Consider the following 24,567-nt stretch of genomic DNA (forward strand, 5'->3'; position numbering starts at 1 on the left):
ACTATAAATAAACATGTTAGGTCCCTGTTTGCCGTATCGAGTATTGCATTCTATCGTTGCCTAGCAACCCTCTTTGACATGTTTTTCATTTTTACAGCAAAAAAAAAAAGAAAAAAAAAACACACACACACAAGAAAAACAAGGGAAAGAACAAATCAGTTAGACAATCGAAAACCTGGAAGCCTGTATACTAATAATTACACAGAAAATTGTTGAGCAACGATTAGTGACTTCGAATTGTGCCTGCAACCTCAGTACACTCACAGAACTTCGAAAACTTTGAAAGAAGTTTATTTCCTTTGTCATTGCTATTTTAATGAATTCAGATTCCACAAGCTTAGGAAACAACTTCAGTTATCATTTAACAACAGAATAAATATCTCACATACATGAATGTAAATAAACATAAAATATCCATCTTAACAGACATCATTTCTCGCTTCATCAATTCAGCCTTAGATGATATTTGATGTTCAGTTGTTGTTGTCTTTTTAATTTCTGGTTTTCACATTGTTATAAATTTGGCAACAAATAGTTAATGAGCTGCATGCGGCACAAAATACATCGAACACAATTTTTGGGAGAAATTTTGAGTAAATCGGGATGGATTTAGAAATAATGAAATGTCCAAATAACGGCAAGAGTGATTAAAAACAAATGATGAGTTTGAATGCAAAAATAAAAACGCCATTTTCACAATGTTTAAATGAGGTCATCATCAAAATTAATAGGAAAAATATTTTTTCAATGATACTACACTCGTTACATAACAAGAAAACAGTTTTTGAAGATATCATCAGAATTATCACACTTACTTTAATCGTTACATTTGTTTTTCAACAGCTTTAATCTCAAATGTCTCAAATTGATAGAAATGGATATATATATAAAATCATGTATATATATATATAACGAAGAATCAAGAAATAAACTGGAAATGCATTTTTTTTTCGAATTGAAGAAGGTGTAGGCCATCGAAAATTCGAGTCAAAGAAACTCACTCTTTATTGGCAAAAAAAAAAGGCATTACAAGTTTATTTCTTGATTCTTCGTTGTATTCTAGCCAATACGTGAATTCTCAACATGTTTTTATATATATATATATATATATATATATATATATATATATATTTGCATCTAAACTCTTCAAATGTTTGATTGCCAGGTAACGCAAAGTAGTTGTCTCACATTTTTTTTAATTGATTGTATGTATTTAAAAATGCGATTAAATTGTAAACAGTGTGATTGTATTTTTCAAAGTTAAAAAAAACAATTGTGATTTTGAATAAAATAAATATTCACATGAGGTATTGGTCGGTTTTCAAATCCATAAACATACAGTAGTAAAGAAGTGTACATACTAAATTCAATTCGCAACAAAACCAGTGTGGTTAGCGTATACGATACTTAACCCGAAGCCTTCTATGATACTATACAGCTCACAGGGCTATTTCATGGAACGCTCGATCCAGGGTTCTACGGGTTAATATGGTCGGTATGAACATTTCTTCATTTCGAGCAACACAGGAAGATACCTGCAACTAACGGACGAAATACCCTTCATCAACGTAAATAAGCACGGATTATTCAGTGTTTTCAGTGGTAGCCATGATAAAAAAAAAAACAATCCACAGACATAATATCTTTATTGGACTTGAACCAACAGTCTCTCGGAAGGATGAAGCCCAGATTTTTTTTTCTGTCATGGGTTCTACTAATATCACAGAATAATTGATGCTTAGTTATGTCGATGTACGGCAATTGCAATCAGACAAACAAACAACAAAACAAAACTCGACACAAGAATTTCAGCAATTTGACCTGGAGATGCTTTTCTGACTTTCTGAATTTTCTGAATTTTCTGAATTTATAATCAAAGTGTTCGATTTTAGGATAGTTCCAAGAAGCCAAAATGCGCTTGGATTGGTGTAATCTGAGAGTTATATTAAATAAATTATTCATATTGTTAATCAAATTAAATAAACAATTTAATACATACATTTTTGCACATCTATTGGGATGCACCAGTCACAGAGATGTAAAATCTCAATCATTGATCTAATCGTTTGAAATAATCGTCTTACATGAATTAAACGATTTACAAATCCACTCTGACTCGCCATAATGGAGTCTTCTATCCTTCTATAAACACTTCCTGAAAAGTCGAAATTAAAAATGGATTCAGCACTTGCACTGTCTTAATTCAACAATAGCTGACAATGTACAACATACATAATGCAATAGGGCATGATCATTGATAACGTTATCTTAAAACAATGTACAATGTTGAGAAACGGCATAGGTGTGCAATAATGAGCACCAAACAGTTTCTATCCTATTGTGTGGGGCTGCGCGTTTTGTAGTGTATGTAAAGGATTCAGAGTATTTGTCCCTCGAATTACATGAAATGAAAATGATTGGGCGAGACAGAATGATCAAATTAATGATAATGATATTAAAGAGCCAGCAGGTTCGTTGTGCAAGGCAATGTCAATGTGTATCAGGTTCTTATATGGGACGATTATAAAAATAGATAATGTTGCAAAATGCCAGTGTACAAGAAGAGTTTCCACCATGTGTTGTATAGTCTCAGTATCCGATTAGATATAGACGCATTCAGTATTATTTCACCGAGGGCCGTGCGACGGCAAGGCAATTGTACTATGTTGTGTCTCACCGAAAGCTGGCGCGCTTCCCTATACACATGCAGTAAGCATTGCACTTGTGTGCAGCTGAATGTAGCTAAAGAACTCACTAGTAAGCGAACCCAGACACACATACATACATATATCACTCGTCTACATCCGTTTACCTCTCAAGAACAGATATTATAACGAGCCTCCATGCAGCTGCATTACACCACAAATATCCTCGTGTGTCATCGTAATATTACTCCACATCACACATTCCTGTTGGTCGTCAAGGAACGAACAAACGCCCCATCTGGACAGGATGGCTACCAATTTTTGCTGTCTTTCTCCATGCACAGCATATCTATATTCTTCCTTTTTACATTTGTATCACAACCTGATGTAAATCTCGCTGTGAATTCAAAAAAAAAAAAAGAACGGTCTTGAATTTCTATTTCTCATGACATGCATAACCTGGTTCTTTAATGGATGTTTATTGAGACATACGCCAAACCAAGTGTTGTATCTCAACATTACTGCTCATTGATGCACATTCGGAGCTGTGCAGAGCTGTTGCTGCTCGGTGTACACTATAGGAATAACGCCCTCTCTTGTTCATTTCCCGGAAAGTCAAACTTTAAAAGAAGTCTGTTAACCCTTTGTGAGCCATATTGCTTATCGGTCCATTGGTTTCTGTGTGAAATCTGTGCACATTTGACTCAGTGGTACAGAATGGATTAACGCCAGCTAGCGTAGGACGTATACGTGCACCCCCGGACGGGCACTTTATCATTTCCAAAGCAATGGCGTTAACACAGTCAGTTGCGTTCCAGTTCAACACCTGATGTCATGTCTCTGCAAGATATTTCGTATTTCCTTTTCCATGCGTTTAGTAAATCACTCATCACCCTTATGATGTCCTGATGTGGGTATCATGGAATCAGTTCTCCGAAATTACTTTGAAACACCTCGTCACCGCTAGGGTGGCAGCGAAAGCGACTCAATTCTTTAAATCCCAAGAATCGCGGACCTGTCATTATTCCGTGACATATTCATCCATCGAGACCGCCCCAGGGTTCTCGTCACCAACCATCCCCAGTGCTTCTCGGAAAGCTGATGAAGATTGTACCGCGAGGCTGGTTTGATGCCGTGCCTAGCAACCGTCACAGCCACCAGACCGTCCATGACGTCATCTTGACGCGAAGTTCATCTCGGCCGTTGAGATCTTCGTTTGATTGGGTGCTGGCAGTCACGTGACAGTGTCAGAGAAAAGTCTGGCTGGTTTCCCCGTCTGTGTCCTGACTATCGTGTGTCGAATGAGCCATCAGTTTGACTCTAGGGCGGGGTCTTTGGACTGAAACTGTATAGGTGAAAAACAAGCAAAGTCCAAATCCTCCTTAGAGCTTGCCTTAAACTGAGGCCGGTCCATTACCTATAATAACAATCATAGCCGAAAAGAAGCTGTTGTAAGTACCCTGGTAAATGTCAAGTTAGAGTTCTGATTATCACGTCTTAGCGCCAAAATTACCAAAGTATGAATGACAGAAAAGTGTCATGATGTGTTTGAGTCAAGGAACCTGCAATTTGGATTTTCGGTTACCTTTATCAATATTCATTCTGGGTGTAATCACGAATCGATACATTCGTCATCAGGTATGAGCACATTCCAGGATTAAGGGAAACAGAGAGTAACGTTTGATTATTTTCAACTAAAGAGGGCCATTGGTGTATCATCATGTGTTGTCGGATCATGAAATGCATAATTCAAGAGCAGATCATTACTTTACTCTGCAGTAGGGATATTTCGACCGCCATTATTATGCATCACATTAATATATTCACGGCACCCCCCCCCCCCTTCCGCCGTGTCCACGAAATCAACCCATACAGGAATTGCATATATCTAAAATTTGCAACATAATTATGAGAGTTAAAGTTTTTAATTTAATGACAAAGTTAAGAACCGATTCCTTCAACGCCATTCGACAACGACAAAATACATATACACCCTGACAAATACACAGAGAACATTAAAATCTCCAAAGTATAAGGACGAATTTCACAGATTCACTTTCAAGGCATTATTTTGCACAACATGCTTTTGTCTTGTTTAGAGTGTTCACTTTGGCAACGACTTAATCATGATGTTTGTTCAAAAAGAAACAATGAAGTAAGAAAGTACGAACATTCATTTTATAAATCAACACGTAAAATTAGAAATAAACAAAACTACCACATTTCTGCACCAGTGTCAGCATTGTAGCTGAGAATCAAAATTACTGGCTTTCTACGAGGTTGAAAGGATTGCACTGGGACGAGGATGGGTAAGGGGAATAATACGGTCGTACTAAAAATCATTCCAAGGCATGATACATGATGATACATGCTCACAATGCATGCAGCAGGCATCGGCATTTCCATGCCGGACTAACCACTGTGGTATAGACTGTGATTGTTCACCTCGTCGCGAAACCGTGCTCCGTCGTACTGCGAGCGCCGCGACGAGTGCGAGCTGAGTCGTCGAACGTTCTTGTGCGGCTGGAAGACGATGATGTAAACTTTGGGCGCGAAAAGACAGGCGAGCGCAACGGACGCACACAGGCTGACGGACACGCACAAGGTGGTCGTCTGCAACTGAAAAACAAACATTGGCGAAGAGAGAAAGGCATGTGGTAATGAACGAATTGTTTTTAAGGCGAACAGCAAAACGAAATCTATACGTCTTGAGGGGAACAAACATGGGTTGAAATGTCAGTCTCTTTGTCGTTGTGTCCACACTCAGGGGCTTTAGTTACAAAGAATATAGGGTAAAGTTCCGATTGCGGAATGAAACTTGAGAGTATACAGTTGGTTCTGACAAGTGTGTTTCCGCTGAAAATGCTAGCTCGTTATGGTAAGGATTTCGACTTCTTGGCAAGGTAGTTGAAAAGGTGTTCATTTAACAATCAGGTTAAACAATTATTCATGAGTCTGGTACCGCAATGTGAAAATGAAGACACACTCCACATTCTTATATTCCATTTTGCAATTGTGCAATGATATTAAAGGTGGCAAGAAATAGAAACACTGTACCATTAATCCAAATTGATGTCTCTGATCAAACGCATTCATGTCTTTCAAAAGGAGAAACGACAATAAACAGAACAGCAGCTGAAGACTGATAATTAAATGGCCTAAAATAGCAAGAATAGTTGCTTGTTCCTCCTATTTGTTATTCTACCTTCTCTTTTTCTTTTTTTCCCTCTGATTTCTTCCATTCCCGTGATTTCTATTGCCCTTCCCCCCCCCCCCCGTAATGCACTACATGCCCCCAGATACTCCATGTTGCACCAAATGAAGATGGAGTTTCATGGACTGCTTGTATCGCTACATCAGTCTCAAGTGGTTGATAAATATCGGACTAGCTTCGTCTCATGGTCGAAACAGAAATGTTCGTCCTCCAGATCAAAAGCTGACAGATATCTTAGGCTGATATTATCGTCTGATAATCACCTTTTCTCTCTTCCCCCGACCTCTTTACCCACTGCTCACACGGGCAAGCCTGTTTTGTGCCCATGATCACGTTTGTCAACCAAACGACAACGACTTTAATTGCTTTTACTCCTGCGTGAGGCCGTTATGCCAGTCAAGTATTAAAGCTGCTTATTGAGGACGATCTCCTCCACCTGGACCATCAGATGCGATATGGTATCTTATGTTTTTGTATACACTGAATTATACGTATTTATGCTTTTAAGTACTATATCTATATTTTGATTAGAACGTGATTCACAGTGATTTCATTAGTACAAATGGAGGAATAAAACAAATTGCATCAAAAATCATACCATTCCTCGCATTTCTATCAGCCTGACATGTAAGATATGTCTTTCTTTTGAAAGAAACAGAGGATCTGAGGATAAGCACAAGAGTGATATCAACGTACCTATGCCAAGACTACCCGTTATGTGATTTAAGACTGTCGTATTTGAAGAGTAGTTTAGCTTGAATTGATTTGTTCCACAGCGGTTCGTTGAGGGATTGACAACAAATTGGGCTACTACCGCGTTAGAGATCACAGGTTGATGCCAGAGAAAGTGGCTGTCTTGCCTACTAGCTCCACTCATCTCGTCAAAGTCGCTTACAGCTCTTTCCTACCTTTGTGTGAAATAATGGAGCGGGGATTTTCTTGGTATTTGCAAAGAGCATCTTACATCTCTGCCTGCGTGTCATTCGTCCGCAGCTGCTTCTAAAAGAACTGATTTATTTAGTAATGAAAGAATGCCGAGATATATGGTCCCGGAGTATGCAATTGCTCTTTTTCTGCTTCGAGTCAAGAGGGCTCATATATTTGAGTCACCGATCGATATATTTCCTGGCCTCGAATACACAATTCTCTCTCGGCAAACGTCAAGCCCTCAACCTGGCCGGGGAAGGCAAGAAAGGCCGTCGTCTCCCGGGTCGGATGAATGAGCGTGGCTGGGAAAAGAGCATATGCCAGCTTGTCCCGACACACTGGGACATTTTGATTAGGTTGCTGATGCATGCTATCATTCGGCAACATAGTCACGCGTGTGCACTTGAGATATATGAAGATGAATCACTAGAAGGAATCACTCACGGGTCTGTTTACACAGCACTGAGGCTTTATCAACCAAAGCTGCATACTTCATTACTGCAAATTCTTCGGAAAGCATTGTCCCAGGCTTCCAGTTTTACGTTCATTTGTTCCTGACGTTCTTTCTCTATTGGAGACATGAATGCGCACTTATTGCTTATCAGGACCGTTTTTCGTTATTAACATGGGTAGCCTTCCGAAAGAAGGTTGTCATAATATCTTTTCATCTTTTGTCGTTGGTATTCTTATTCGTAATTGTGGGTATCATACTGTAACTGCAACAAGAAACATGTCTTATCTTTTGATTTTCACAGGCTGATGTAGGAATATCAAAGTGAATATCAAGAATATCAGAAAAGGACTTTTGTACCTCATCATATAGTAATGTTGTATTTCTCTAAATCATCATTAATGAAAGGTTTCTTGATGATAATACAGTTACCAGAGTGAATGTAACTACTAGAAGAGGCAGGGTGGTTAAACAACCAGTGGGTTTTATAATGTAATTTCGTTAAACCGAAAATTTACTAGTTTATAGTTGTTGTTTTTTTATGAATGTATTCATTATTGTAAATATGTTCATTTTCATACACATATTCATTATTGTAAATATGTTAACTCTTATACACTTATTCACTATTGTAAATAATGTTTTTGTTGAGACTCTCATACTCCCGATCGGGGGATCGATAGAGTTTAATAAATCTTAAAAATCTTAATAATAGTTATACAAACAAACAAAATGAATCTTTTTTAGGGGATTCAAAAAGCAATGAATTCACAAGTAATCATCAAGTTGAATATGAGTATGAAAAAAAAAAATCGCGCTGCTATTTTGCCTGTATCTTTCAAAGATTTCATTTGGTCTTTCTCGTCGTCATAAATTTCCAATCATTATGCTGAGATATGGGGTTCCGTTTCGTTCTAAGTTTGGAGAAGTTAGCATTCACGATTAGATTGGGTAAACTCTGGGGGACTATAAACAAGAAACGGTAGATTGCTCTTGAAGTTCCTGGTATTTGTATAGTCACCAATGTGATGATTTATCAAGCGACAAAAGAGTCAATGAAAAATGAGTTCTGTAGCATCTTCGACAAGTCAAGTTACAACTCTGCACCATACTGTTCAAGTTAAGTGAAGTCAGAAGATCTAAGAGGTTACATCAGGTTCGAACACAAAACAAAAGCAGCGGTTACGAAATGTTGAAGATTTCCATATTTTCACCGAAACTGATATCGGACACCGCCCAAATGTAGTTGAGATTACGTTTTCGTACAAAATGATACAAAACTCATGTCTTGTTTTTTTTAAACAACAACCTTTCACCAGCTTAAAGTCATCATTGCTAAGTAATTGCAAAAAAAAAAAACAACTAAGAAATTACATGAAATGGAGGGATTACATTTTTTTTTGATGGGTTTCATGTCCACATGGGAAATTTCGTTACAATTGAGGCCTTGACTTCATCAACTTTGTTATATATCAGCCGCATTTATGATTTGAGGCTAATGCTACTTTTTTCGTGAAATCATGTCAGCTTTTAAGATTCCGTAGCTTTACTACTGTCATAACATCATTCTGTACATCTGATTTTACTCTATTCACTAAATTCGCATTGAATATTGTATATACTTGCACTATGAATCTTCCCACCACACTCCTGGTTGAAATCAACCTGTCTTCACACTTCCGAATTACACCAAGGAAGACTTCATCCCAACCATAGGAAACTTGGCAGATAGCCTGAATGCAGATCGATACCCAGCTTTCAGCACCATTCCATTTATCTCATTGGGGAGAAAAATCACTCAATATCCCGCAAGCGTCTATAAATATGTCTCTAGTGTGATTTTGCCATAACTCAGTTAGATTTGTATGAAGATGTGCCACCTGTAAACACTTCCCAAAGCTCCGATGTATTGATGTATTACACAAATGATGCATACCCACGTGTATTCTGTTGGCGCCATTGAGTGCTTCATTTTGTATTGTGACAAAAAAAAAACAACGCGCAGAAATATGGCATAGAGATGACAAAGAGTTTATTCTGAAAGGCTATGTCAACAAAATATTTCTGAAGTAAGAATTCCAGTATACAGTTTTTTTAGATGTGCCCAATTACACTGCCTAAAGCACTGATGCTGCATGAATAATTCAATCTGAAAATATGAAAAGAAATTTGCAATCATGAAAGCGTTAGTGTGAGTGGTTAAATTGCCAGTTACATTGGATTTTCACATTTGATTGCAAACGTAACTTGGCCTTGGCATAAAGCTGTCATGGTGCGCATTCATGAAATCCGTAGCAAACAAGTTATCCTATTAATTTGACATACCATTCAGTATCCAAAATCTATCCGGAAGTACGAGTGGTTGCTATGTGTGGCAAGTCTGTGGTACGCTTTCTAAATACCAGTGACAGTCCTTGCTTGAAATAAAGCAGCAATCGACTGAACTATTTGGTCGAGCTCCTCGAAAGTCTGTCGGAAATCCGAAAAGATATTTCTGACTCCCCGGTTTATAAACAATGATCGAGAAGAATAATTACCTAAAGCAGCCATAGATGTAAAAGGCAATCTGAATTGAATGTTGCAAAGTAGTGACGTCATAATTGTCCGGAGAAAACTATTCGTCGCTGATTGGCTCAAACCAATCTACGTCACGCGATTGCAAACACGTATGGTGATTGAAGATAAATGGAAACGACAGAGAAAATGATGCGAAAAAATACTGGTAACGACTTTTTTGTGACTGCGATTCCACCGTTATATTTGAAGTGAATAATGTGTACAGTCTAATTCTAAATCAAAAGGAGAGAAATCAAAAGAATACTTCTCCTTTCTTGCCATTGCCGAAGTGATATTTGTTTGATTTCGACGGGTTTGTCCGCTACACTTGCTTAAGAAATAATACAGGAAAGTAATATCACACCTGAGTTGTTACATTGCCAGAAGGCTATTTGAATAAGATTAATCAAGAAAATTATAAGAATAAGAGCGAAACGTGATATGTCACATTGCACATTACTGATTGTGTACTCAACGTTGTGTTCCTCTGAAACATGGCAATATTGTAATTCTATTCGTCGTTCATTTTATCATATTATTTCAGTCCAACATTTTGGAGCAGCGTCGGTAATTTAGCAATGTCATTTTTTCCCCCGAAGACTGTATGCTTTTTTACTTCTTGACGCAGAAGAAACTAATAAAACAATTTCTATTTGATTGACGGAGAGACATTATGTGATGGACAGTCAAGGTAGCAGCAAACATAAGGGAACTGCTCCTAGTTTTGAAGCATCATCATCCAATATTATCGTGGGGTAATCACACCGCTTGCAGCACCACGGACTGGAACAATGTCTCTGACGAATTTCAAGACTTCCATTAGTACATTAATATATCAAATTTTTCATGTTGATTTTTGTCTTTCTTCTGACATACCAAGAGAGATTCTAGATTTCTGGATTCTCCTCCATACCCCTAAAGTAGCAGTAAATCATACGTATGACCCCATGACACACACACAATCTACAGCCTCTTTCATTTCAACATAAATATAATGTAGTCTTTTCAGAAAAAAAAAATGATTTGAAGCAATAGTGAGCATTTGCTTTTCAACTCACACATTGTTGATTATCAAATATATTATTTTACTCCAGTGATGTGAATGCCCAACATACTAAACTTATCAGTGTAATAGAGAGAAAACACCTCTAAAATGAATTTATGCACATTTATGTTTCCAACGCTTATGAAGTAGAAAAAGAGAATCGACATAAACAGGGTGTTGGAGGCAGAGATGATCAGTTAGAGAATCGAATGATTTGAACTCACATCTAAAGTAGGCTAGCACCACTAGTTCGTAAGGATGGAAGATATATTGGTTATATCATGTCGAATGATTATATATATATATATTAAAAAAACAAGGAAAATGACCACAGGCATATGTGTGAAAACGATTCGTCAACGCGGACGGATACGGCTCAGCTTCGAATATACAATAATCATTGATCACTGTTGTCCATCCTCTGAATAATTTTGCTGTTGTGTTTAACTGTAAGAAGAAAAGATATTGGTCCAGATCATATCTAGAGATAGGAATATTCTACGTGTGTGATCGATCGATATATTATCATAACCAAAGGGGTAGAAAGCTTTGGTTTCATTCAAGCTGTCCAAAGAAACTGTGTGTGTGTGTGTGTGTGTGTGTGTGTGTGTGTGTGTGTGTGTGTTTCTATTACAACAAAGTTATTGCTTAACTCTTCCGACGGTTTGTGCGTCGTAGTATTACGTTCTTGGTTGTTTTTGTTTTTTAAAGGTAGGGGATACCTTTTACAGACCTCCCAAAATGCAGCAAAACATTAAATATGAACCTCAGGGGACTTGTTTAGGCCACTGCTGAGAAATTTGGAAGTCAACAGTTATCTACAATTTGAATAATGCACAAAACTCAACTACTCAGTAGTTCTGTGTGTCAGCCACACTTAAGCCTTTTTGTTGCAGTCTTCTGTATTTTTTTTATCTATAAACACAAATCTAAAAGTATAAGAGCTGATGTAATAACATATACAGTGTGTGGCAAGAATGTATATAGAAATGTTTGTAAGTTTTGATGAACTCTCTTCACAAAATATACATGATGGACACACATGCAATGCATGGGTCTGCAAAGGTAGCCTAGTAATGTACTGGAATTTACGGTGAGCCCCGAAAAATATTCAATTCAAAATCTAACGGTCAATAAAAATGTACTAAATGTTACCTTCCACTTTCAATACTTATGGGAGTTTCTTAAATGATACTCTCTTCAACATACCACTGTCTGTATTTATACAACTCTTCATTCAAGGCAAGCAAATGGGATTCCCTACCTTTAAGGAGATGATTGAAAACCGGAAAGTACTAATTTGTCTAAAAAACAAAAACCAACCATATTTATAGCACTCTTAAATAATGTTTACTTAATCTATACCTTGTTCCCTTACCAATGCTTACAGACGGAAAGCACGAACCTATGCTGTTGAAAATACTAGTAACAGATCCGACGATTTGGTTTCGTCCTAAAATAGTCCTGTTAAGAACAGTGTCGTTTTCTTCTTAGTAATCACATAAGTCATGTAAGTCTTTTCATATTGCCACTTTTCTTTTTTTCTTTTTTTTTTTCTTTAAAAGTGGCATCGCTTTCGAGGCTGTTTTCACCATCATTTCTAGACTTGTACTGTATAGATATCTGGTACTATTTGTAAGACAGGACAGGATAATAAAAGTTTTAGCACCAAGCATTTTTCACTTAAATTGCTTGGCAGAAGTGTTGACGTCAAATTAGTGGAACAATATTCGGCCATTCATTTAGTGAGCAATTCAGAGGCACTGTGGAATACACAGGGCTGGAAAAGTAACTTATAGACAAAATAACCATTAACCTGGACTAGGCATTCCTTGGCCCTGAACTGAATATCAGTTAGCTCATAAAGCAAATACATCGTGACCACGTTTTTGTTTTTGCTCCTTAATGGTGAACTGTTCATGGTGTAAGCATGCAACTACCCGCAACTTTCTTAAGGATATATCCTCTGTACTAAAACTCTCGATACAACGAGGAGAAACGTCATTGACACCTGTTCAACTTATCACGGTCTCAAATTGCTTCAAGAAATACCACCCCCCCCCCAAAAAAAAAAAAAAAAACAACAACAACAACAACAAACAAACAACAAACAGAAAAATATGATATGCCCTACAGGAAAATCCACACTTTTCAAAACAAAACCGCTATTCACCGCAAACGCTCCTAGAATGAAAGTGTGGAAACTCCAACGATTTACAGTGCGTATAAAAAAAAAAAGTAATCCAACTTCAGAGGGCTACTTTTCCATATAGTTGTCAACAAAAGAGCTTCCAATGACGGTTGTGAGGTAAGGGGGACTCTCATTCTTTCCATTGGTATCTAATTGTGTTAACAAATGTTATGCATCTCCTATCCCCATGACAATCATTGGGCTCTCTATAATTGACAATTATGGAATAGTAACCCTCTAATGTTGGAATATATTCTTCTTCTTTTTTTTTTTTTGATACGCACTGTACAACCGAACAAGGCACAATAAGGAGACATTGCCCATAAGTATAAATAGTATGTAAACGTCAGAGCAGTTACCAAATATCATCAGATGTTTGTCAGAGCTGAAGGAATGAGCAACGACCATAATCATTATCGTCAGAACAATTTTAACACCATTTCACACTGCCTCATTTCACAATATTCCTCTGTCGTTCCAAACCTAGAAGAGTCAGTTTTCTTATTGAAGCTTTTATTGTTACGATTTCTTAAGAGCTCATGCATGGATGCATGGCTTACGTAAATGGAATAAGCACAAAAATAATGTAATTAACCGGCTATCACAAAGTGCAAAAAGGCGAGAGGGTGTGTGATGGAAATAGCTCCTCTGGTAGTGCCTAAAATTAGCAAAGGTCGGTGTGCTGGCAAGTTTGCGAGGCATGAAGTTTGAATCCTGATCATCACGTTGAACAACTTTAATTACCACTGTGGCATTCAGAGGATTCTAGAGCATAAAATACTTGAAGGATTGACGTCAGGGAATGAAATTGATCCTTAATTCATAATTCTTGTTTTTGAACATTTTATCAGGTTTTTATTGCGAGGGAGAGAATGCATTAAAGTGTATGCGTGTGTGTGTGTGTGTGTGTGATAGAGAGAGAGAGAGAGCACGCTATAATTAATGTAATATAGTATTTATAGTATTTATGCTGTTTAGCACTTTGCTCCTCTTTTGACGTCATTAAGCAGTGGGCATATGATTGACACGTCAAAGTTAACATCCGTGGGTGTTTCGATGGGTTGTGTGGGCCTCCCCTGAAAACTTCCCTGGGGTTCATGTACTCGTCTCGACTGTCTTGAGCAGCAGCCCGTAGAGGGGATAATTTTGGCTCTTTCGATTCGGAGCCATTTGCACCTGCGACCGATTAAATTAAAACTTAGGAGGAAAAAATGAAAGAAAGAAAAAAAAAATCTGCGGGCATCGCATTTCGCCCCCTGCACATCATACTGACAGCTCGGACTCTTCACGGAATAACTCGCCCGCTCGCACCACCTCTCGAGATGAGCTGGGGGAAAAAAATCGTATATATCAATTCTCGGCCTCTGGAGGGAGTCGGGAGAAGGGAGTGGGGGGGGGGGAGGGGAGGGGGACATCCATGACAGTACCTGTCGAGTTCGACATCTCCATACCCCATTTCAGATGACCTTTAACCTCATTTTCCATCCCGATGCTTACAATGCCCGTTGAAACGGGAGAGGCTGCATGCAATATTGACGTCGGAGAATGTCCGTAGCATAATACATTCATGTAAAGAAAAAAAATGGGACGTGATAATTATTATGTTTTGATCGCATGATTTCGTTCAAAACATCATTGTGCGATTAAATATCTGAAAACAAATGTTGTTCAGATAACAATACCGTTTTTCTTCTCAGAAATTGAAATACATCGTGCGTTTTCGGCTTTCAGACTGTTGCTTTTGCTGATCTATTTATTTTACTCCCAGAGACAGGAGCATTTTTTTTTTCTTTACAGTGACTCCGACAAACAGAAGTTGGAAGGGGAAATTTTTCAAACTCTACTTCATGGTGTCTTCTAGGAAAAGTCAATCAACAATCATCAAAAGATGGTCCCTGTAACTCAATACGTTCGACCTGAGCGCCTGAGCCTAATGCTTGTTTTCACAGGACTTGTACTAATTCGTAAACTAAGTAAACCACAGGCAGGCTTGGTTATGTCTATCTCCCATTGATGACGTCACTAAAATGCTCGTTGTTGATTTGACGTGGCAGTCAAACATCAGGAATGTAAATACGGACGATCGGCAGGAACTTGTGTTAATTTCTTCATTTTATCTAAGGGTGGAAATACCTCCACAGAAAGTCTGCTGACCCCATGATAGCACGCCCCCTGTGGGTTTGAGCACCGGTGAAATAAAGCTCCCGATTCAATCTTGATTTCATTTTCCATAAAGTAAACTCGAGAGGTCTGGCAATTTGCTCATGCAAGAAAACAACTCGAGACTCCTGTCGTATCTGATAGTCTAGAGTCTAGACGATGCAGGCCAGTACACAAGGAGTATAGTACATACTTCATAAGATTTTCATGCATTTAATCACTTACTGCATTGCTTAACTAAATGACTTATTCATCGTAATCCCGTAAATATGTTCTCATGAAAAGGATAATCCAATAGCTTAATCATTATCAGTTGTGCAATAATCACCTTTATTTCATAGCAATGCTCGAAAGAGATATCTACTTCTTTTTGCACGAAATTGACTAAAAGCATTATCTTTTCTTTTCTTTTAATTCTCCCATGTTCAGAAAATAGTCAGAGTATATATATAGCCCCGAGAAGGGGCGACCTTATAGTTACTGAAGAATCCATTACTTTTATATCATTATTTATAAAGTTTCTGTGACATTTTAATAAAAGGAAATTTCATTAGACTTAACACTCCGCCTCTAGTGTTTTTCCGTATATAGTTCATAGAACCATAGCTCAAGTTCATGTAGTTGGTATCATGTACAGTTTGCAAGGTGGGTTATCATATTTGGTGGCTGTTTTCAACATTGTACGCCACGAAAGAATTGGGAAAATCTCAAGTGTAGCAGTAATACAATATATTGTGATGGTATTCACTAATGTTCATGGAATGCGATCAATACATTTATGAATTGACGTCAGTTTGCAACGACAACAGACTGCGGAGGCCTTCATTTCTTGGGTATTGTGTCTTGGGTCGCATCTTACAACCATCTTTATGCATCGCCGTCACGTAGCTTAGCTTTACTTTTCATATTTGCCTACCGACCCTTACATGACGAAACGTTGGCTTGTCCACTCCGTACCCTCAAAAAGTCTGGTGAGGCATGGCTCGTCCTGCCTTCTCTTTGACAACCATTTCGGGTCGTTTTTCAGGATCGATTTCACTGAGGTGACGAATATGACACGGAATGTCAAAAGAACACCGTCCGAGCAAATGAAAAGCAACCCGCCAATTCATCGCTTTGCCGCTTAGAATCTCCCGACACCATGCTTGCGAGAAGCACTCGGCCGCTTGAGCTGCACCGACACTTTGCCGGTGTCATAAATCGAACACTTCCCGCGCAGCATACGTCTGCTGGCGCAGTACAAAATGCTGTTCTAAAAATGCGAGCTTTCGAAAGCGTACTTTTTTAAGGTCGGTAGGAGACGCATCTCCTGTATCAATAACCCAGGAGATGGCACGAACGTTTGTGACGTGCTATGTTAATAAGCCGTGTTCGTTTAATTCTTAACTACAGTCATTGCGGTACGCACAGAAAGTAACCGGTAGCCACCACAGAGTCAAAGGAATCTTGAGGACACTGTTTAATTTTGTTGGAGCTTATAGGATCTAATTCAAAAGATCGTTGTGGAACAGTGTTGACTGAGCCGTTTTATACTCACTCAAAGAATAAAAGCACACACAAGCACATAGGCAAGTTTTAAAAATAACGATGCTGTCAATGTGAGCTTAACTATTTGTCCATGAACAAAATGTCGACTCGATGTTGTTAAACCATTCAAATAACTACCTTACACTGCAGTTAATGAAGACACTCACCTTTTCAAGGATTTGAAGATCTTTTTTCATAAATTGATTTCCAAACAATACCAAATAATATGTTGGTAAAGATTCCCGACGCTATGTTTATACCTGTGCACGCTCTTAGTTCAAGTTTTAATGGCAATAATTTCTACTGAGAAAAAAAAAATCGGTCTTGGAAGAAACTTCTGGACTAGAAAACTGAGGACAAAATAAAATTAAAGTTGTACAAAAAGTTGTCGTGGTTCACCATTTCCTACATGAATAAGCATTAAGTTTACTCTGCTCGGAAAGAGCCACACAAATCAAAATGAAATAGATTAGTTATCACATTTGACTATCATTTATGTTCAATGCATTCGATGCAAGGCTTCTTCAATTTATTCACCACATGGAAAGGAAAAACACTGATGCATGCTAAGCTCCCATATTATGAGTTAATCATTTATCGTAGCAGTTTAAATCCCAAGACTGAACTTGTTTGGCGTGAAATAAAGCAATTATAGACTGGCAAGAATTCGATCCCGCAGAATTCTCATGTGATTTCAGGAAATGTGATTTCCGTATAGGTGACACTTAACCGGTAGAGTTTTAATTTTCAGCAATCATCATCCTGGGGGTGCTTGGCCGCTAAAGGCTCTCTCTAGAGACACGGAACCGACACACACTCCATACAGATACAACTCGATCAGCCAAACCAAGCGTGTGGTGAGATGCACCTCAACTAGATCGTGAAATTCCGAATTTCTGAATTGAATTCTGCTTCCTCAGATTTGAGCCAAAGCAATTTTGCTTCGACGAACTCTCGACAGCGATCTTTTTTTTTTAATTTTATTTCCAGCCAAGAACTATCTTTGTCTGTCGCTCACCCGTCATTGGGGAGAAGAAACTCGGCTCCGGGTATTAAGTAAAACAGGTAAACAAATAATCTAGAGCTGATTAGATATACCGGTCACTCATCGGGCCATGATACGAAGCAAATACCCTTACCGACAACCACTGGCATGTTTCATGATTATTTTCAATAGAATTCAATAATTTTTTTTTTCCTGGAGCAAAAATCAAACACGTACTTTAAACACCATTTTTCGTGTATCTCGGGTCATTTATTCAGAATTCACCGCTTTGCTATTCAACAGAGCACGAAATAGTCTTAACATTTTTGCTTTTCGTTTCGACACCGATATCATTATCATTATCAGTTTTATCTCGCCGTCAGACCCTGAAAGGTCACGGTATAGCTTCTTTAGAAAAAAAAAAGTTAAATGTTGTGAAAAGCTGACATTTACAGAGGTATTGCTTTGATGCCTGTGGGTAAACGTCATTGAAGCACAAATTCGCCACAAATTCTACATGGAGGCAAATAAGATACATGATACTATCAAACCTTTTTCTTTCTTCTTTTTAACTTTTAACACATTTTCTCAGTCTACGAAAATTACATGTATTGTGATAACCCCCGCGAAATAAGTATGATGAAATGAATGAACACATGCACGTCATTGGGTGTAGCTATCATTTTATCCTTTCTTTTGGCCTGCGCACTGTAGGATTCTAAGATAAAACAGGTAGCCTATCAACCTACCTTGCTTTCTCCCGACTACGGGTACCACCTGATACCTCTAGAAAGAGAAAAAGGCGAGCAGGGGAGATATATATATGATCACCAGACAATTGTAAAGTGGTAACTTGATAACGCTAGGACTTTGTGGGTTGCTTTGAACGGTGTCGTCTTTCGCGGCGTGTCTTTAGGGCGTTTGCAGCGACACTTGGACTATAATATGCCCCGGACCCCTGGCGGTGCCTTTCAACAATAAGGCTACATCTACCGCAGAAAGCAAGACGGCGTGCTATGATCACGTTCGCCCATTCCGAGTCGGAAATGAGTCGAAGCGTTCATGTTTGTCCCTATCAAGCTTGTAACCAAGGAAAGATGCCATCAAAATTAGTCGCTCAAAGAATAACAAGACTCTGAGTTGTTTTCAGCGGGAGTCGGAGGAGAGCGACTAGCTCTTCCTTCGCTGTAACATGCCTCGTTACACTCTAAATGATTATTACCCCTGCCCCTGACTCTCAAAGACACTGTCTTGCTTCCACCTAAATCCGTCTTGGTAACTGAATCGCTCCGATTTTCAATCAGTTTGTCCCCCTCTACAGCCTCTTTCTGCCCCACTCATTACGTGAAGACCCAGTCGTGTGATTATGTTTTTCCCAAATTTTGCCAAACGATATGGAAAGCCATATCAGTATGGGGACACATATAGACGTCAATTTAGCAATCTGTGACAAGAGACGATCTAGGCGCGTGGACGTCACTGATTGTGCGGCGATTATCAGTCTCACGGGATTGGTCCAATCCGGGACGTTACACGAAATACTGACGTAACAAGCACGGAGGAAGGCGCTCTCTCAGCCGAGTTTCAAATCGAATTCTATCGCATATCGGCAAGGAAATTTATCGTGCGTGCGAAATGGGATCGGTTTGTTTTCATTCGATTCAAAGGCTACATGAGATTGTCTTCTCAAAGAGACGAGATTCGTGCCTCAGGGGATGGAGAATCTCAGAAGTTTGATTCATTGCACGAAGACGAAAACAAAATGGACGAGAACGTCATGGAAGATCTCTCCCACCGGCTGATATACAGGGCCCTTGCTCGGGTTACCTGAAATCGCATTGGACGTATCCTCTTTGCGATCTCGCTGGGAGATTTGGGGCATGAGTCTGAAACAAGGAGAATCATCTTCGGAGAATGTGGACATTTCACCACAAAAACAAATGAAAACGATAAAAAAGCAAAATATAAAACAAATCGATCAAAAATGTCATGATAAAGCAATGGCAGACCTATAAAGGCCACTGCACATTGTAGGTTCGTGATTACATTACTCCAAGCCAACCGTCATGATAAATCTACCCAGGATGACGGAAAGATCTAATATGCACGTCCATCGCATGGATCTTTTTCAGAGTTCCTGAGCAAAATTGTCTTGCTGCATATTGAATTATAGCATTCGAGGTAAACACCCAACATTTGTACCATCTCTTGATTAATACTAAAATATCTGAGAGTAAACTGTATAATATACGTCTACATGAAATCTAGAGTTTGTCTGTGTTATGACTGACAGGATGACTTTCATTTCATTTTGGTCTTGATCAAGATAGACAGTATTGCTATATCACGTGACACTTTGACAGGATATAAAGAATTGATATTGACAGACGACACAAATACGGACTGCCACTTAAGAACAAACTCGCATGCTATGCCTCTGTGGCTGTTTATCTTGAGAAAGTGCAATACAATTGACCTTTTCTTAGAAGTACGATCATTTGTTTAAGGGTCTGTCAGTACTTGACTGTCCTGGAAAACTCTATGAAAAATTGACCAGATCGAAAGACGTCTTTCTCGGCATCTTTTAATGCCCCCCCCCCCAAAAAAAAAAACAAACAAACAAACAAACAAACAAACAAAACAAAAACAAAAACAAAAAACAAAACAAAGAACAACCTCATCTAAGTCATCTTTCTTGATGATTCAGCCTGGATTAACGCAGTAGAACATTTCTTAAGTAAGCGTGAATTGATATTTCGTTTAGCATTATGTAAACAGTGATGCATTCATTAGGTTTATTTAATATCATTACCTACATAAAACAACCATAGTTTGTACTTGACACCTAAAGGGAGTGTGCTTTGATTGATGACATAAAATAGGAAAGGGAAAACTCTTTCAAAGATATCATGTAGTATACATTGTACAGTGACACGTAAAAACAAATCGATGTGTTGTTCAGTACATCAACAGTGTTAAGGAGAGTAGGAGATGGTACACTCCACGATGAGAGACTCAATACTAGTGAAATATGACAAGAATTCAAGAAAACAATACTACCAAGAAGAGAAAGAGTCTGTTGATACTTACTCTAAAATCATCCTTGGTGACGAAGTAGACTGGAACAAAGGCAAACCACACAATACATGTTGTGTACATGGTAAAACTAATGAATTTGGCTTCGTTGAAATTTTCAGGTATCTTCCGGGTCTTAAATGCGTATACCGTACACATTGCTATAAGAAACATGTCGTACACAAGTGACAAGACAAGGCTGATCTCCGTGATTTCACACTTCAGAATCGCTTCCGACTTGTTTTCTGAGAATCTCACAACTTTTCGCGGTGGATCCACGGCCAACCACACAAGTTCCCCGAAGATCTGTATGCTGATTAAACCCAGACATATCACGAGTTGGGAGCAGGGGCTGATGTACTTAGGCCGCTTTGCGGACCGCGACGCACTGTCGAATATGCGCGCAATCCGACTGGTCTTTGTCAGCATGGCCGCATAGCATATGCAGAAAGATAATCCCAGACCAAGTCTCTGGATGGAGCACACAATGACTGACGGCTTGGCCACTAGTGGGAAGGTCATGGAGTAGCACATTAGGATTCCTCCAAGAAGGAGAAAGCTTAGCTCGCGACTAGAGGCCTTCACGAGCGGCGTGTCGCTATATTGGAAGAATATCACGATAACTCCACAGGTGGCTACAATTCCCAGTAAAGAAAGAATCATTGGGACGAAACTGTGGACAGACACCCATTCCATGTGTTCCTCTTTTAGCTTGTAGCATCCGGTGAGGTCGGCTGTGGGCCAGTAACCTACATCGCAAGGTTGACAGTTGTACTCGTTTTCCAGGTACTCACGAGGTTTGCACCTGATGCACACCCAGCAACAGATCTGGTCGTCCTGAAGGAGTTTCATCTCACCTGGTCCACAGGGGAGGCTGCATTGGGAGTAGGGAGCACCGTGGGGACTGTAGCTATCCAGTCCAGGGTGGAAATGAACGACGGAAGGATCCATTGAGAGGGTTTGGGCCCATTCTCCCACCCGGACGTAGTGGTACTTGTCGGTACCCTCGATTGGTCGAAAGTTCATGACGTCATAACGTCCAGGTCCGTCACCCTGCGCGTCAAATCTTACTTCTGTGTCTGCAAGATCTGAGAACAAGGACATATGATTCGAACTATTATGATTCCTCATTTCAACACTTTTGATGACATGCAAAAATAATGATAGAAAGCACCCAGGGAAGTAAGTTGAATTCTATCTTACCGCTACCGTTATACTTGAACTGTATGTACTGTTAGCAGTGTCATAAGTGCAAATCTTGCATCTGAACTAGTCTTCTGCGCAGATAACATGATCTGTATTTAGAAATGGACACCCCCCCCCCTCTTTTCCCTTACATTTTGCATGATTAAGGAGAAAAAACTTGATGTGTTATTTCCAGTGAATAACGATTCATGTCAACCTTTATGACGAAATATCTTCAAAGACAAGCTCTAATGCGTAATGCTACCATTCATTAATAATCAAGGGTGAGGTTATCAATCATTTTGCATGTGAAGTTCTGCGTGTACTCACCGACAAACGATGTATTCAATATGTAGTTTTTAAAGAGGCTTACGCCATCAACTGGGGTCATTTCATCGCAGAGCTTTTCTGTTCCAGGGCAAAGGTCTTCATGCATAGATTGCAAAGCATGCGCCATTGCGAACACAGCATCTACTACAAACTGAGTCTTTTTCTCTTGGTGATGGTTCTTTTCGTTGAGACTTCGTCCGGAACAGACCTTTGAATGATTTCTGTTAGTCCTAAGATCCACCATACAGTTGAATTTCTGTTCCCAAAACTTCTTGAACCAAGGATTTCGTTTGTATGTCAAAGGATTAAGTCTTAAGAAATATTCATCGAATTCTTTCACTTGTTTTGTCTGAAGTTCAATAGTTATAGCGCCCTCCGCGACAGCTTCACGTCCATTGACAGGCATGGCCTGGACTCCCCATCCATCACTGGCAATCCAGACGAACTTTTCGGTGGCGTTGGCACGATGCGCTGCTTCCAACAAGTCACGGGCATCCACATCTCGCGTAAACAGAACAACAACCCGAGCTGCCTTCTTCCGACGAAGGTTCTTAATGATGTGATCGTATGTGGTCGCATCGGAGGAATAAGGGATCTTCTCAGAAGCGGCTATGCAGATATTTCGCATGACACGTTCTTTTTCGAATTGGTCCATTCCCGACTCCCCGTATTCTCCCTCTGATGAAACAGTCGACACATACGTCCAATTGAACAGCGATAGAATATCAGCAATTGCTTTGGCTTGGAGTGTATCGGGCGGGACTGTCCTCGCAAAGAACTCAAAGCGAGATTTGTCTGACAATCTTGCGCTGGTTGAAGCATAACTTATCTGCGGGATTTCAAACAAACGCAGCAAATTAGACACCTGCATAGATACGGTAGAGTAGGAGCCACCTACGACCCCGACCACGCTCTGAGAGGGCTTCGATTTCGCGCTCGCGCTCTGGTTGAAGCAGTTTTGTCTAGATGACGTCGTCAGAGAACTCCTGACAAATTCAAGAGATTGCTCCAGGGCGAAGGTATCCACTGAACACGTGTCCCTGACACTCGCACCGAGCTGGATCCCTGGCAGAAGCGAAGAATCATTATTGACCTTATCAATGGCAAAGAGCATGGCTTCCACTCGCTGGATGCCCCTATCTTCGTTAATAAGACCACATCGTTCGTCAGGTGTCGACCCGACGTGCGGTGAGCCTTTTTCATGAATCGGAAACAGCCCACCAATTACAATGTCTCCGGGTATCTCCGCCGTGGTAGTCGAGGCAACCCCGCCACCCAGCCGCACCATAGCTGCCACATACAGAAGACATAACAACATCAGGATTGCTGGTACGGTCGGTATCCCCATTTTCCCTCCAAAAAGTGCAGCCACGCCAAAGAAGAAAATATCCGCAATGAGATAGCGTGGCGATGTTTTGTTCCCGTGCAAACATTTGAGTTGCTGAAATCTTTGGCAATCGCACTTGTGAAGTTATGTCTATTCAGTAGTTTCCAAGGTAACGGAGAACGCTCGCAAAACGGATACTTCCTGCCCTTGGAGTCATCCTGAACGGGAAAGATAGAGATATAGAAAAAATGACTTTATGACAATGTGTCCAACAATTCTAGAGCAGTTTTGAATGTCATTGTCAACAAAACGAGTTAGGATGTGATATGATAGATAACAAGTTGTAAGTGTCTCAGCATCTGCTTGAATAGATACAAACAGAAGGTATTAGTCTTTTCTAGCTATTCATTATCTAAGAATGCCAATTAATGGCTTGTGAGAGTGAAACGAACAGCTGTCTGCTTGAACAAGGTGAGTCATTTGGAAGGGAAACATCTGTTACCTATACTAGACTCCTAATCAACTAAAGCCAACTCTTGGATTGTTGGTACGGCTGAATTTGATGGAATGTAACGATCCGAGGGGACATTTCCAATGACACTTATATTTCCTATAGTAATTGAAAAAAAGATATCATTGTGCATTCTCACGATGTATGAGAGATAGGACGAGACTCGAAAATCACATAATTACAGAGTATTGCACACCTGACATAATTTCTGTCGTTTTTACACTGTTCCCGTTCCTTCTGGGAAGGAATGTCAATTAAATTCGAAATTTTTATGTCAATTAAATTCGGAATTTTTGTTTCGTCGACAAATTCTCTTGATTGGCATTTGTCAAGGCTTAACCCCCAAATTTGATTGATAGCAATAACAACCTTGATAACATATACCGATGGTATCATGGTCTAATAAACCGAAGGAAGCTTCACTAGATCCACCATCCC

The 24,567-nt window shown here is 39.4% G+C and overlaps 1 protein-coding gene across 1 annotated transcript; it reads right to left on the bottom strand.

Moving 5' to 3' along the window:
• Positions 1 to 3,869: 3,869 nt before the first annotated feature.
• On the bottom strand, positions 3,870 to 23,639 carry LOC140246075 (metabotropic glutamate receptor 3-like). The gene is made up of 4 exons (XM_072325519.1): positions 22,292 to 23,639; positions 20,792 to 21,864; positions 5,091 to 5,264; positions 3,870 to 3,990 (listed from the first exon to the last, which is right to left on the bottom strand). Exons 1-4 carry the CDS (start codon positions 23,637 to 23,639, stop codon positions 3,955 to 3,957), a joined length of 2,631 nt encoding a protein of 876 aa, XP_072181620.1. The 3' UTR covers positions 3,870 to 3,954.
• Positions 23,640 to 24,567: the final 928 nt, after the last annotated feature.

This window comes from Diadema setosum, chromosome 2 (assembly GCF_964275005.1).
Source record: "Diadema setosum chromosome 2, eeDiaSeto1, whole genome shotgun sequence".
Taxonomy (NCBI): domain Eukaryota; kingdom Metazoa; phylum Echinodermata; class Echinoidea; order Diadematoida; family Diadematidae; genus Diadema; species Diadema setosum.